This window comes from Urocitellus parryii, chromosome 4 (genome assembly GCF_045843805.1).
Source record: "Urocitellus parryii isolate mUroPar1 chromosome 4, mUroPar1.hap1, whole genome shotgun sequence".
Classification (NCBI taxonomy): domain Eukaryota; kingdom Metazoa; phylum Chordata; class Mammalia; order Rodentia; family Sciuridae; genus Urocitellus; species Urocitellus parryii.
In genome coordinates this window covers 50758015-50774237 of record NC_135534.1, presented here as the reverse complement: position 1 = coordinate 50774237, position 16223 = coordinate 50758015, and the positions used below count along the sequence as shown (strand labels likewise).

Here is a 16223-nt window from a genome sequence, read left to right as displayed (position 1 = left end):
GTTGCACTCTATTCAAAGTAGAAGCAAAGGGACTTGTTCCCTCAGTTCTTCCAGTGTCTGAGAATTACTGTTAGCATTTAAATGCATTTTTGTGGATGTAATAAAATACCGTTTATAGTTAGCTACAAAGTAAGTAATTACAATGCAGCAAATGAAATTCAATATAGCTTTGTCGTGGTTTTTTGAATTTTAATTAAACTCGTCTTAGAGTAAATTATAAATGCCGCTGCTTTTGTTGTGACAAGTGACATTGACAAAATATTAATCTAATGGGTTGTTATTCACAGAAGCTAAATGTCTTCTCTAGTTTGCAGGCTCTGCATGTTTGTTTTGTTTTGTTTTAGTTTTCAGTTTATGCTTTAAAAAAATACACAGAAAAGAATAAAGTTTTAAAACCACATGAAATAAGTACTTCATGTATGGAATATTCCATCATTGATATTCTGCCAGCCATAATTGCATGCATCTCATTTATGGCACTGAAAACGTTTTTTTTTTTTTTTTTTTTTTAAACCAGATGTCTCTGTGGTCACTTTTTTAGTATCATTAAATCTGTAACTGGGATAAATAACCAACTATTGACTACAAAGCCTAATATTAAAGGAATAATCAGTCCATGTTCCTATTAGATCACTTCCTTTTTATTTTACTTTATAAATTACCCTGTGGTTTAAAAATGACATTTTATTGGTTGTGAAAAATTCCTTTTATGGCTAAATTACTCAAGTTATTTTCTTTGGGGATTCTTTTAACTTCAATTTATATAATTACCTATAAAGAATATACATTAAACATTCAAAAACCAACTTTTCTTCCTGTCGATTTCTTGTTTTCCCTCTTGATGATTTAAAAGTTTTTCACTGTTTTAACATTTTGATGTTTAAAAAGAATGTGGATAAGTTAATTACAAATCTTTTACATTAGTACTGTAATAGCATTGAATAAAATGAATTTTAGTCCAAGGGTAAAATCTTTACATTTGCTTATTTCTTTTTACCCTTCAAAGCTGACCAAAATCCAAAAGGCTAAGCATAAAATCAATTTTAGCTTTTGGTTTTTTTCCTTCATTGTGTTAGAAATTCCTATTTGTATAGAGCTAGTTACTCCCTTTTCTGTGTTTTTTTTTGGGGGGGGGGGTGTTGGAAAATCACATTATTCAGCTTCCATGTACAATTATTGTATTTTTAATCCAGAGATTAAATTGTTGCCTCTTCCATCACCACCATCAGATCGTGGGGGGTCAAGGCTGGGGAGGGTGCGAGACAGTTGGCTGTAGACGTCCAAATATGACAACAGAGAAATCTCTAAAACAATATGGCAGTGGAGCATTTGCTGACTTCTGAGTGCTAGATCAACCCCAATATTTTTTCAGGGATGCTAAACCTCTTGTAACTGCTAAATTGGATTTGTCGCTGAATGAAGTATCAGCTGCTGTTGGACAAGGCCATAAAAGCCAGCCGGCTGGCCCTTTGTGGGCAGGGCTTACCCAACGATTGATATGTTTTAGCACTTTTGGGATTATTGTGATTAAGAGGAAACCATTCTGAATGAGAGAGAAAAGGGGGTAAGGACACAACCCACAGCTGGTGAGAGCATGTGTTTGCTCCAAGGAAGTCACCATTATGGCTCTCTCCCGGTTCCTGCCCTGATTGACGGGTGTGAAATCTTTATAGGAGGAAGCAGTGTCCCTACTTCCTCTACCCGTGACTCTGTACAGCGGGGCAAGAGGCATTCAGAATGTTGTGGACTTGCGAATTCTGAATGCTTTATAAAGCACACCCCTGAGCATGCGCAAGCACACCCACAGTGGCTCAATGTGGTAATCTAAGCACGCGAGTTAATTGAGTTAACGTGTTAGGGATTTCAGTTGTAACAACAGAGTGTCCTCTTTCATTTCCCAGACCTGAGGCTCTGTGACATGTATTAGAAATGCACCTCCATGTAGTTTGTGCAGAGTGGGTTTGTGCAGGCTGAATTGTAAACTGCACAGGCAGTGGGTTTGTAAACTTGAGCACCTGGCTGAGGGAGGGTTTAGTAAGTATAGGAACCATCCAGTCTTTTTAGAACAGGTTTGTTTTGAAGAACCACCTGGCCCTGTGAGAGGTGGGCTTTTACACCAACCAAGAGGCAGCTTATTGAGTGGATTGGAGTTTGAAGTTTGCCCAGTACTCGCAAATGCACATGGAATTGGTCCCCTCTCTGGCTCTCTGGGGAGGGGTGGGGAGTGGAGGACCCCGTTCCTGTTCAGTTTGCTTAGCATACCACACAGGAAAGAAGCCGGCTTGCCAGGTCCCGCAGAGTGTCTTTCCAAGCCTGTGAAAAGCCCGAATCATCCAGCATCCGAGCATGCTTGCAGCTGGCCCTCTGCTAGCTTTGATCTGCGAGTCAGGCCGCGCCATGAATGCCCTTATTGTCATGTTATGTGTACACAGTGTGCGAATTATTGAAAATAGGGAGGCCTGAGCCTCATCTGGTAGAGATTACAGTGCAGGCATGCTGGGCGAAGGTCTGTAATTGAAAATCCCCAGATGCTGTTTATTTGGCCTTTATCACATGACCTGCTGCAGGAAGATTGTCTGAACAAAATGTTGCCTGCACTGGAGAGTGGAGCCCGCCCTCCCCCAGCCCCCAGAGCCTCCCCAGGCTCAGTCTGTACACAGCTTAAACACCTGCCCAAAGGATTTTTAAAGGCTTAAAATAGATTCACTCATAGCATTTAAATAGAGGGCATCTTGCTTGTTGGTTTAAACTGCTTAAGCGGTTGTTGACTTGTGGAACCTTCTATCCACACAAGGGTTTGCTGGATAATTTCACTCCGAGATATCTTTACAAAGCAACCTTCAGGGCTAGAGCCACATATGGATAAGTAGTTTGGGCTCTGCCTTTTAAAAAAAAACAATCAAATGTGTGTCCTGAAAGAGCTTGCAGATGAAACCACACTGACCATCTATATTCCTTCTGCCTTGAGAACATATTGTATCTATCAGGAATATGGTCCTGGGATGACCCATTTGTTTGCTGTTTGTTCAGTTCAATCTTACCTATCCTACCCATGAACAAGTAGAGATTTTCTTTAAAAAACAAAAAAATCTTTTCTCCTCAATTGAATACTGAATGTTAGTCTTTATGTTGGTGGTAGATTGAGGCAGGATGCTGAATCAGAAATTAATGAAGATCACGAGAATTAAAAAGGGGGAAGCCAGGCCTGGTGATGCAGGCCAGCTAAATCAGGAGTCCGAGGTAGGAGGATCACCAAAGCCCACAAGTTCAATACCCGCCTGAGCAACAAGTTGTGACCCTGTCCCCAAACAAACAACAGAAACAGGGAAGACTGAGTGAATCTTGAAGAAGGAAAGGCTGTAAGTTTTCTGGGTCCACTCCACTGGAGAAGAAAGCAGCTGCTGAGCCTGGGTTGTTTGCTCTGTCCCTGCTGATTGCGAGCTCCTCGCGTTCTGGGGGCTCAGGGTGGGAAGTCCGGGCTTCTGCTGGCATTCCACAAGCCTTCACCCTGACCAGGGGTTCCTGGAAGGCAGATGCCCAGCCTTATGCTTCATTGTACCCTGTGCCTGGTCACCTGGGCTCTTTCTCTTCTCCCTCTTCATCTTCCTGCCTTTTATCACCTCCTGCATGCCATGATAATCACCTATTAATATGGTCTTTTTTCTTCCAGGAAGAGGATAAAATGAACACTAGCAACTATCAATAAATAGCATGTTCTAAATTCAGTGCCAGAGGTTGGGAGGACAGAGAACTAGGGACGAAGAATGCAACTCTGGCCTCCTCCAAGCTCATAATTTGTCAAAGAAAATAGGCAAAACCACTTGTGGGCAGAGTTCAGCAGGGCAGGCACCGTACTAGGGGCATGTGGGAAGAACCTGGAGCCAGAGGGTGCCGCCTCTGCAGGCGGTGCGGGTGGTGGCCTAGACACAGGGTCTTGGGAACTCAGAGATGAGTGTTGAACAGGCTTGGGCAGGGGCCGCTGCAAAGACATTTCATGCAAAGGGAACAGCACCCCTCATGATGAGGAATAAGAATGTTTTAAGGACAGTAAGAAGTAGGGGGAGAGAAAAGGCAAAAAGTGCTCTGTTCATGCAACAGTTTTGTGGGGGAGATTTTGATCCCAGGTGCTTAGAAATCTAAAGGAGAATAAAAATGACTAGTTTCTTCTGAATCTACAACTCAGTCAACAAAGGCAAACATTGGCTTTGTTGGCCATCATGTGAGAGGGAAGGCCAGTCACGGGCCAATGCTTTCTCCTTGGTGCCCAACCGCAGGTTTGCCTTTGGCTGCTCCTGGGTGTGAAACCACTTGGGAGTGGCCAGGGCACTTGGGTCAAATGACTCAAAGCATGACAACCAGTGGAGGGCAGGGCTCTGGACTTCACATGTCAGACTCTTCTTCAGTATATTTCCTCCTGCCTTCCTAACACTCCTTCACTACTCTGGTTTGGCATCTTACCTCAGTTTCGCTTCTAGACCTTGAGCTTCTTGAGGGCAGACAGGGTGTCTTATTCTGGGGTGCATCTCCTACAGAGCTGGGCACCATCCCTTCTATGTGACAAAAGTTCTGTGACCAGGAGGGGAGCATCTTGGAGCCAGATTGTGAAGACTTTGGATGCATGAAGAGCAATTGTTATAGTTGTTGAATAAAGAACTTTTAAAATGGCGCACATAACGTTCAGTCCATTTCGTGGTTGAACTCTGCCTCCTCCTAGGATTTTGTTCTCTTTGAGCACTGAGTTATGATCTTATGAGAAGGTCAGTTACTGCAGAGGCTATTTTCAGAGTACTGGGTCTAAGGTTAAGAAATAATGAGGGCTGGGGATATAGCTCAGTTGGTAGGGTACTTACCTCAAATGCACAAGTCCCTGAGTTCGATCCCCAGCACACACCACACACAGAAATAATAAGCATGGAAGACAAAGCTGGGTTCAGATCCTAGTTCTGGTGCTTGCTAATTTGGGAACCTAACTTCTTTGAACCTGTGTTTCAGCATTTGTAAAATGGGAATTAGTTCAGATTGAAGGTTATATGTGTGAGTATGGAAGCATAGTGCTTCACATGGTGCTGGTACATAGTAGGTATTCAGCCATTTATGGTCTGGCTTTCAGCCACTTCATACCTTCTTCTGCCTCCACACAATAGGATTTCATTTAGCTTAACCCCCAACTTTCAGTTTTTTTGAGTGCCTTTTAAAAATGTCCTTTAGATCACAGTTTCCATATTATCTTTAAAAGAATTGCTGAGTACCTTAGACATTTTTCCTTAGCATGTTTTCTAAACACCAGATAATTCCAGGTGAGTGTCATTTTACTGAACTCTAAAAGACTCACCTGTGTGTATTGTTTAGCAGTTACAGGAGTTAAGTGTTAATTCTTCTGGGAAGAGTTATATTTTTATTCGGAGAACTAAGTTCTGCAAGTCCAATGGTACTGAATGCAGTGCCTCCAGCCTACCCAGAGAGATAATTTTACACTCTGTCACAAATTTTAAGAAATATGGCCTCAGTAAGTTCTGGTAAAAAACCCAATTCCTGCTATTTTATTCAGTGAATAATCCATTTCAAATTAAAAGATTACTGTACTAAGAAATTAGCTTGCATACTGACCTCGTGATGTTAATATGCCACAATAAAGTGCATCTTTTACTTGGAGACAATTTTGATGGTCATGCAATTTTGAAAACTGAGGGTGATGCAAAGATTTTGAAAATATTTTCAGTGTAACATGGAGAAGATGTTCAATTTCAACTTCATTGAAAACAAGGAGCATTGTAGGTTTATACTAGATGCCAAGTGGTATGTGTCCTAAACTTATTTTTTATTTGTAGATGGACACAATAACTTTATTTTATTTATTTATTTGTTTGTTTGTTTTTATGTGGTGCTGAGGATCGAACCCAGTGCCTCACATGTGCTAGGTAGGCACTCTACCATTGCTACAAACCCAGCCCCAGAAAGCCTTTTTAGTCCTTCTTTAGGAACTTATGTATCAGTTCAAACAAGGAAAACATGCAAGCCCAGTGCAGTGACATCACATAATAGTTATAGGATCCTTTTACAGCATCTTGAGGTTACCAGAACCTTCACGTTTGTTGTTGCTAATGTATGTATACAGCAGCCTTTCAGAGTGAATGCCGTTATTCCCATTATATAGATAGAAAATGAGGTTCAGAGTTGTTTAGCTGCCTAACTCACTCAACTAATAAGTCACCTTTCCCCAGAAGGATCCAGGGTGACATGCATATGAGTAAAAAAAATACAGAAGTCTGACTTTGGGTCTTGGCTTCTGTCCCCAGCACCACGAAAACAAAACAAATCCCCCCCAACCCCCCCAATCTGCAGTATTGTTACCATTAAAGATTCTCCATTAAACAGCAGTTGTTAGCACTTCTGATGTGTGGATTTCACACTTCTCTAAAGCCAAATCACAAATAAACAGAGTGTTCTTGGAGTTTTTCATTAACAAGACTTTCCTGGGTTAATGTTGAGTAATGTTGAGATTAGGTTTTTTTTTTTGGACCAGGTCCCTAGTACTGTGGCAGAGGTGGGGGTGAGGCAGGAAGAAGGAAAGGGCACCTATAGGTCATGCTTGTGCCATTTTTCACACTTGTGCTGAGAGACCAGAATGAAGGTGTGGAAAATCCTGCCACCTCTCTCTGAAATCCTATGAATGAGAAGGACTTACGGACTTCAGGTGATGTTGGCGATGCTGGCCAGTTTTCATAATCTTATTTTAGATCCTGTCTTTTGATGTTCTTCATACAGAAGGGGCATGCTCATTCATTTGTTTATTATAAACATTTATCAAGGGCTGGGGATGTAGCTCCATGGTAGAGCACTTGCCTAATGTGTGTGTGAGGCCCTGGGTTCCATCCTCCGCACCACCACAACAAAAACAACAACAGAAAACATTTGTTGAGCATCTGCTTAGTAGGTGCCAGATCTGGGGCCAGAGAGAAGCAGATGGATGCTTTTCCTAGAGCAGTCCCTGTTCTAAGAGGGGATGAACAGTCCTAGGGATAAGTAACTGCAGCCAGCCCACCAGGGGTGTGTGCTCAGGACTTGAGGGTACAGAGAAGGAACTGAGAAATTCAATTTGGGTGGCTCCCAGACTTCCCTGGGTATGTGTGGGGGTGATTCTAGCTGGGGCTTACAGGGATGAATGGGAATGCAGGTGAAGAAGAAGGGAATGATCGATGGAGGGGAAATAGCTGCAGAAAGCAGAGGTGTGGAAAAACCGATGATTTTGCAAACTCCTATGAAGCTCCTAGTCTGGAGTTGAGGAGTCCTATACAGCAGTGCACTGAGGTGTTTTTCTTATAGTGGATGAGGTCCTCCTGATGTTAGAAGGCCAAATTAGTCACAAGTGGACCCGAAAGAGATGAAGAATAAGAAATGTCAGGAAGAAACACTGCCCTGAGAGCCTGTGGATTGGGGTCTATTTAGGTCACATTTGGGGACAGCAAGTTCAGATTCCATTCAATGCCATACACACCTTGAGGTGTGGGATTCCAAGATGCTGGAGGCACTGAGCTGACTCGTGGATGCTCACAGCCGGTTGCACAAGGCACTCTGGTGAGAGCCAGCTTGTAGGCAGGGCCCTGGCGCAGGAGGAAGTGGAGAACTGTGCTGACTCTCATGCTCCTTCCCTAGCCTGAGCCAAGCCCTCATCCCTTTCTTTACCTACGGTATCTTTTGTTTCATTTTGCTTTATAAAATCATGGTCTCTCCCAGCCACTGGCCCATGAGGTGAGCTCCAATCACCCAGCTCCCAGGCTCACACCTCCCCACTTACACTAATGTCAGGTGCATATTCCAGGCACGTTTCAGGCAGCGTTTCATGGAGGACATAACATCTGCACTGGACCTGGAAGGATGTTGATTGATTATCTTAAGGGGCACTTTTGCTGTTGAGTAAGACTGTAGGAGGGCAGCATAGGTTCAGGGAACAGGAAGCTATGTGTGTGATGTGGATAGCTGGTCCGCAGTAGGGGCCAGATGGTGAGATAACATTGGATACCACACTAAAGTAGTTTATGCCTTTAGACTATAGGAAATGGGGAGTCATTGAAGGTCTTAGATCAGGGGAGTCACTAACCTGGAGCTGTTTCAGGAAACTCTTGTTAGGTACAAAGAAGAATGGCTAAGGGCATAGTGAAAATATTACGAGTCAAACTATTCACCTATTAACAGGTGACTGTATGACATATATTTATTGCTTTGTAGCAAATGAGCCATTAGAAAACTTCGTATTTAATTTTGTTCTAGACATAGTTGCAACACAGAGAACTTCTGTCCAACGTTAGAGGTGTTGTATTCAGTATATAACCTTAGACTTTTTACTTGCTTGTCCCTTTTCAACCCTTGTAATCCAATGCAAATGTGTAGTGGGTAAGCTGGCCTGCTAAGATGGAGAACACAGTGTTTTATGGAACTGTCACTTGATAATGTTATCAGGGCCATTGACGGATACAAATTCCCTAGAAGGTGGAGCTTGAGTTATTGCCAGGTATTTTACAGGGATTCCAGACAGAAATTCAGACTGAACGGGGTTAATACAGCTTTCTTCTGTATTTTTTTTTTCTTCCAGAGCTGTTCTTTATGTGCCCCTGGGCGAATGTGGAGCAGTTATCTCAGAGTTGTCACTGCTCACCTCCTGAAACCCATCCGTCCTTTCTGTAAACCTTTAGTTCTGGAACATGCAGTGCTCACCCCTGACAACCCAGAACAGGCTGCCTGCCCCTTTCTGGTGATTTTCCACATTGGCCTGAGTTTCAGTCAATGATTTATATTGGGATTAACTGAGGCACTGGCCCCACAGCTTCCTCACGGGCTATGCTCAGGACAGATTCTGTGCTCTTTTTCACGTACTTTTCCTTGCCCTCTAGCCTCACGGCCTCTCCTGCTGATTTCCACCCCTCCTTTGAGTTCTTCGGTTTAGTTAGAACCTACTGAGGATCCACTGTGTTCTCACCACCATGGCACTTTGATGAGCTGAACTCCAGCTCCACCCAAGCCCTGGGGGAGCTTCCTGTCTGGCAGCTGGGGGGTCGGGTGTTTAAACAGACCCTGGTAGCTGGGTGCTGTGAATGAGCCCTGGGCGGCTGTGAGAGCACACAGTAGGAGCACACAGTGGGAGCATCCCGCCTGTTCTTCCAGGTGAGCTCTCAAATGGCCCTTGGTGGTGGCAACTTTCTACTCCCCTAATTCTAGCATGTCACTTGCCCCCAGCCATGTACATACAGTTGGTGTCTGACTGGCAGGTGGCTGGCCAGCCCTGGCAGACCTCCCTTCTTTCCCAATGTTGCTGGGGACAAGATGCAGTGGCAGCAGTGTGAAAGAAATGGCTAATTTTTAACTCCTCACAAGTCAGTCGGTTAATAAAGATCACGTCCTGCCGGCTCAGATTGGCCCCCCACCCCCAGGTCTTTAGGAGAATGTTTGGATGGCTTCATTGAACAAACACCCCCCTCCTATAGACCTCGCCCTGGCTGGTAACACTTGGTTTGCTACCATTTACCTGTGAATTCTGATTGCCGCCTTTTTGTATCCTAAGATATTTTTTCTCTTCAGCTAATGAGTTGGGTCCTGTGGCTAGCAACTACTCGAACACCATCTTACTAGAAAAGTCCTCCACAGTGCTGTCTCCGTGTTTCATGCTGCTGCTGGCATGGGAGGACAGCGCCACTGGGGTGGCCGTGCCCCGTGGTCACGTCACCTTGCGGAGGCATCTGTCTTTTCTTGTGCCCATGGGGTCCTCTTTTCTCTTTGTACTTCATGATGATCCCGTGTCAGCCCAGATCATAGGGATGTGGGAGCCTCTTTTGTGCTGCGATGGAGGATGTCCTCCACAAACGGCTGCCTGGGAAGGGAGGGCCGAGAAGAGATGCATGTGGTCATGTGGAGGGGAAGGGAGGCCTGGAGGACTTTTCCAGCTCAAAGACTCAAGAAGGACAAGGCCTTTGTAAGGCAGGCAGAATCCAGGCATGCAGGACCAAGGGCATTCAGGCCATGAGAGCCATTGTCCACACAACACAGAGCTTTGAAGGCTCAAGGTGTTGATAGAGGACATTCTAGTAGCCTGATAGCCTTTGGGGCTGTGTTAGAATCTGGGGGGTGGGATGGGGTGGCAGGAGCCCACTGCAGCTGTAGCAGCACAGTCTGTTGACAGTGTGTTCTAGCAATCCCGAGAAGCTCTGGCTTTCTCTCTGATTTTCTGTCTTTTAATATGCAAAGAAGGGGTGGGGAATCTTGGCACAGCTATCCCTGCTCATGAGGGAGGACCTCAGAGTACAGGAGCTAGAGCCCCTTCCCCAGGCTCAGGGCAGCTCAGGCCATGCAGGGGTGAATTTGCCTCAGAACTGGCGGTGGCCAGGAAAGAGGAAAGTTCCTTTTGCTGCTGCTTTCTTTGTGGCTCCCTGACTCCATTCAATTACAAAGTAGCTCTTACACTGTTAAAGCTGAGTGTCTCTGGGCTACAATTTCTAGCCACAGACCCTACATTTGCTGTGCCTCAAACATGACCTTGAGGCCACATCCCATTACACTCACAGCCCACAACAACGTTAACCAGTCTTCTGTCTGGGGAAGGCAAGCCCAGTGCAGACTCCATGCCTTTCTGCCAGTCTCCCTGTCCTGCCCCTTTAGGAGGAGATTTCATGGCAACCCAGGATGCTGGAGAAGCCAGGGATGGGCTCACTTTCAGCTGTGTCTTGCTGTTTAGGAGAAAGGAAAGATCAAATCAAATTGAGGTCACAGTGCCCCGTGAGGATGGTGGAACCATAGTGGCAGGCCAGGTCCTGTTGGTCTTCTGAGGAGCAAGGACGGCTGCAGAATCTGACTTGAAGAAGAATGCTGCTCCTTTGGCACTAGAAATTTCATGCTCCTGAGAAGCTATAGAATGGTGACACCCTGTGGTGAAGTATGACATGGTCACTCAGCTCTATAAGTGATTATACTATTTGCAGAGAGATAACGAAGGATATGAACCAGAAATACTGTGGATGTCATGATTGACCTGGAGAAATTGTGGGTGGTGGGCTAAGGAGCTTGAGTGTCAGGAGACCATAGTTGTTTTTTTTTTTTTTTTACCATGCTGGCAACTTATTTTGAAATGCAGCAAACAACATCTAAATAAGATGGCTTGAGCAGAGGATTGGACAGATGGGAGGAAAGGTGACAGAGCAAGAATAGAAAAAGTGAATACAGGTTGAACATCCTCAACCCAGATATTTGAAATGCTCCAAAATCAAAAATAAATTGTGAGCCAACTGATACCTTAAGTGGAAAATTCCACATCGGATCTCATACAACAGGTTGTAGATAAAACACAGGTGCACTAAAAATAATGTATAAAATTACCTTCAGGCTGTGTAAGGTGTGTATGTGAAACATAGATGAAATTCATGTTTAGACACATGTTCTGTCCTCAAGATACTAGTTATGGATATGTACATTTTCCAAAATACAAAACCCCCAAATTCAAAATACTTTCAGTTCCCAGCATTTCAGATGAGGGATATTCAACCTGTGGTAGAATCTAGATGGGGAATATAGTGTTTAGCGTAAATTTTTTTCTGTATGTCTAAAATATTTCATGATAAAATGTGGGAGGAAATATAACCTGTTGTTAAGGGCCTGGGTTATGTTCCAGTACTGTGGGGAAGCCTTTCTAGATTTTTGAAATTGCTTGTGATCTGTTATCCAGGCATATTCCAGAAACTCTTTGAAGGCAATAGCTGCCACTGGGTGTGTGAAGCTGATTTGCTGTCTGGTTGTAGCCCTTGTATGAGACAGTGAACCTGTTGTGGGCAGGCATGCTGTCTTCTTTTGTTATACATCTTTCCCTGATTCACCAAAGAGGTATGATAGAAAGCACGGAGGAGATCATCCTTGAGTGATGCAAGATTGGCTTAAGAAAGTAGCAATTAACTTTAAAATTGACCTTGTTTAAAGTCATTTTTTGTAATATAAGGCTTACTGGATTAAGCATGTATATGCTTGTGTAAGAGTGAGGGGGGGGGGCTCACACGCATGTTCATGTGTGCATGCACAAGAAGAATTGGAGAAGCAATTTCTAAATTTCTAATATCTAAAATTGGAATTGTGGCTGCAAACCAAGATCATGCTGTGCAGGCTAGGGACCCCTCCCCAGTTACTTCAGTGATGGTTGGTGTTGCTGAGCCTCTGCTCTTGGTCAGGGAATTCTGCACCTTAGTAACATGATTCAAATTCAGGGCTCTATAGACCACTGCATTTAGAGAGCAGGACTGTAGAAACGCAAATAGGTCTCAGGGTGTCCAATCATAACTTAATTGATATTGCTAATATATTTGCAATCTAAGCAGTGAAAAAGATATTCTAAAATTGTTTGGAACACTACACTTGTTTCTCTAATGTGTAAGTATATCTTAATTCTGGGAAGATTTAGAATTAGACCCAGCAAATTTTAATAGACTCAAAGCCATACCATTGATAGCTTTTATTTAATGGATTTTGTATATTTGCTACTTTAAGAAATTATTTAAAATAATTTGATCTTGATAACAGGCTAACTTGTACTTCCAAATTAAAATGTTCAATGAAGTTATTAATTTAGATTACGAGAGTTGAAATCTTATTAGTTTTTTTAGAAGCAATATTAGAGCATTAGAGAAAATGTATTAGGTTTCTATGAGTCAAGAATGGGCTTTCTTAGTTAAAACAGGCAATTCTAATATTTAAAATAATTACTATTCATGCCTTGAAATGTGGTATGAAAGAAAGAACACAAGCGATTGAAGGGTGGTCTTGCTCATCTAAAGAACAGGCTTATGAGAGTTGAGATGAGCTTTCAAGAAAATGTGGCTATGTTGACTACTCAGGGCCCGTTGTAGAAATAGTGAACTTTTTTTGGGCGGGGAGGGGTGTGTGTGCTAGAGATTGAACCCAGGACCTCGTGCATGCAAGGCAAGCACTCAACCAACTGAGCTATATCCCCAGCCCTAAAAATAGTGATTTTTTTTTTTTTTACAAGTGATTTAGTTAAAGTGTGATTAAAGTATGATCTTGTCTAACTCCAGAAGGTTCCATTAGCATAGTCTACAGGCCATACCTGGCTGTCCATGATATTGATCTTATTCAACAAAATGCCATTAAAAAATGAGAATAGTTGTATAGGTTATATGTCTCTTAAGCATTTTCTGTCTGCATTCACAGAAAATAAACAAGTTTGGGGCAGGAGACCTCCCCCCCACCCCACCCCCCCGGCCCCCAGTCTGGATAAGGTTCAGATGAAATTGCATGTCATACAGAGTCCTGGATTTATTTCCTCTTGGCCACTCAGACAGCCCTGAACAGGGAGCACAGTGCAGCCTGAGCTGGAGGATGCTTGGCTTGTCTGCAGACATTGTCTTCTAGGTCTGGCTTCTGGTAATTAGGCACTCCTAGCTAGGCTTTGCTGTCAGTGAGCCTTTGAGACAAATTACAAAATCTGTACAGCCATTTGAGAGATGGACAAGTAGACCTGATGACACTACAGGAGATATTGGTGGTTCTCAAAAGTCAGAAAGAGAGTGCTTATCAAAGCAATCCTGGAAACTGAATTTTGGAGGTCTTTACCCTTAAAGGGTACATTTAGTTACAGAATGAGACCTGAGAAGATTTTGACAGGATCAAATGATAGACTGAATTTAACAGGATGAAATGTAGTAGAAATAAACGTAAGGTTTTGCATTTGGCTCTGAAAAATACCAGCTATGTATAAAAAGACTGGGAGCAATGGTACGGAGGTATCTGAGGAGTAGCCCATATGAACAGGACTTAGAAGTCCCAAGCTTATCATGATCCTTAAAAATCTAACACAGTGTTAGGCTGCATTTACAGAGGTAGAATGTTTTAGGAAGAGAAGGTAATAAGCGTACTTTGCTGTCATAGCAGGATTATTATGGCAGTCCTGAATTCCAGGCTCTGAAAGGAAAGTAGACGAGAGATGATCACGGGATGGTATCGGGGAATGTCCCAAAGCCTTTCACAGTTATCAAAGGAATAGAAGTTTAGCATGTGTGTAGCTCCAGGAGGAATTGAGCAGTGATTGATATTCGAAAGGCAGCTAGGCACATGAAGGACTAGCCTTGTTCTTGTTACGAGCAATAAGAAGGGCTTGAGGATGAAAGTTACAGGAAGCCCAAATAAATAAGATCATTTTATTCTTAAACATATTTCAAGATACTTCTTCAATTCGCAGAAGTGCTGACTTTGGCTTATGCAGATTTGGAATTTCAGGGTGGGAGTGTATGACTCATTTTCTGCCTCCAAGAATCCATGATTTATTTGCCTTCTGGTGATGACCAGGTCCTGCACAATCCTAACATGGGCAGGAGGTGGGCAGGGAGTGCCATGATTACAGGACATTCTGGGCAGTGTTGGAGATGGGAATCTCAGACACAACGTCCATGTGCATACTGTCGTGGTGATCCTCATCCGTGTCCTTCTTTGTTGACTCTGCTGGGGAGATCTGGGGACATGGTTACTCCTTCATAAGGCTGTGTTATTTCCCTTTTCAGTCTTTGTGTACTTGCAGGGTACAAGGGGGATCCTGGGGAGTAAGACACAGTTCTTGCCCTCTTGGGGTGTGCAGTATAGCTGGGAAGTTAGAACACAAATGACATAGCCAGCTCTGCCATTCGGACTGTAGCCACAGAGTGGAACATGTCAGGAGGGAGAAATGCAGGTTGTGCTGCCATGGATTGCAGGTAGAGCAAGAAAGCCAAACCCACTTGGGTGGTTCAAGACTTCCTGAGGGGTGGACCTGGAAGGACAACTGGACTCCAGCTTGACAGCCCCCTGGCGGGCAATAAGCATGTGAAGGAATGCTGCAGCCCAAAGGAGTTCTCATTAGGATGGAATTGATTAGTCCATCAAGACCTCTGTTTTCAATTTTGTGAGGATTCCAAGGAAATTGACCCAGGTCCATTAAAATAGTTTGGAAATAATAATCCAGAGCTTATATTAATATTACTATATTATAACAATCCTATTATACTATAATTATGTTATTATATAATTATATTACATATTATACTACATATATTTAAGTTTTATAGGTGTTCCACAACATCTGGGACAGTGGGATGAAATAGTTTACAGGCAGCCAAAAGCAGTGCTGTGAAGTGAGAGTTTTCCATTTATTGCACAGAGTATGTAAAAATATTTTCAGTTCCTAGTGCAAAAGTTGAAGTCATAAATTGGACCCTCTTGAAGGCCCCACATCTTGCAGAGTGGGCTTTTATTTCACATGGGATCTTAGTAAATACGTTTCTCTGCTAGCCTCTGGGGATGTATTTTCCTATTATAGTTCTTCCAAGTTCAGCTCTCTGTGTGTAACTTCTCAGCCTCCTGGTCGGGGTAGAGATGGCAGGTTTTTGTTTACTTTTAGGTAGGGGGGTGTGTGTGTGTATGCCTGTGTGTTTTAAACCCATAAAGGTTCTAAAGCTTGGAGTTTGTCGGGTTTCCACTGGCACAATCGTGTGCCATGAGTTACTGCTTTCACTCTGCTCAGCTTCTTGTCACTGTAGGGCTTCTGTGGCCACAGGGATTCATTCTCTTGTGGCAATAATGACTTTTAACTGGACATATCTACAGGGAGGAGCCCTGATGAGGGATGAGGAGGAAAATGAACCTGAAAAATAAAAGACTAAAACAGAACTGGTTTTGTTTACTTCCAGACTAATCCTTTATATTTGTTACTTTTCGAAGTGACTACCCATTTAGATGCAAACAAAAAGGCACAGTTTACAAAGATCCATTTCTGGCCTCAACAGAGCAAAAGTTTAAAATTAAGTGCCCTTTCTCTTTATTTCCCCTAGTAGATATTTTTTCAAAGAATCCTACTGAAAAAAAAAATTGTAGTTGTAGATGGGCAGCAGGACTTTTATTTTATTTGCTTATTTTTGTATGTGGATCGAACCCAGTGCCTCACGTGTGCCAGGCAAGAACTCTGCCACTGAGCCCGAGCCCCAGCCCCAGCCCCAGCCCATACTGATTTTTTTTTTCTTCTTTCTATCATGAATAAACTCCTAGGTGTAATTTAAAAATTCTTGTTGCTGATTTCTGGCTTTTAGGGGCATGCATGTGTGTTGGTATGTGACCCACCTCACTGGAAATGCTTCTTTCTTTCAGGTAGGAATGAACTGATAGCCAGATACATCAAACTCAGGACAGGGAAGACGAGGACCAGAAAGCAG

General features: G+C 43.2%; 1 protein-coding gene across 5 annotated transcripts in view; it reads left to right on the top strand.

Moving 5' to 3' along the window:
* Positions 1 to 16223, top strand: part of Tead1 (TEA domain transcription factor 1) — a 254810-nt gene that overhangs the window by 165380 nt on the left and 73207 nt on the right. For all 5 annotated transcript variants that reach the window (XM_077798173.1, XM_026395863.2, XM_026395862.2 and 2 more), the window contains one exon: positions 16159 to 16223. In XM_077798173.1, the coding sequence (XP_077654299.1) occupies positions 16159 to 16223 (65 nt within the window). The remainder of the gene's footprint in view (positions 1 to 16158) is intronic.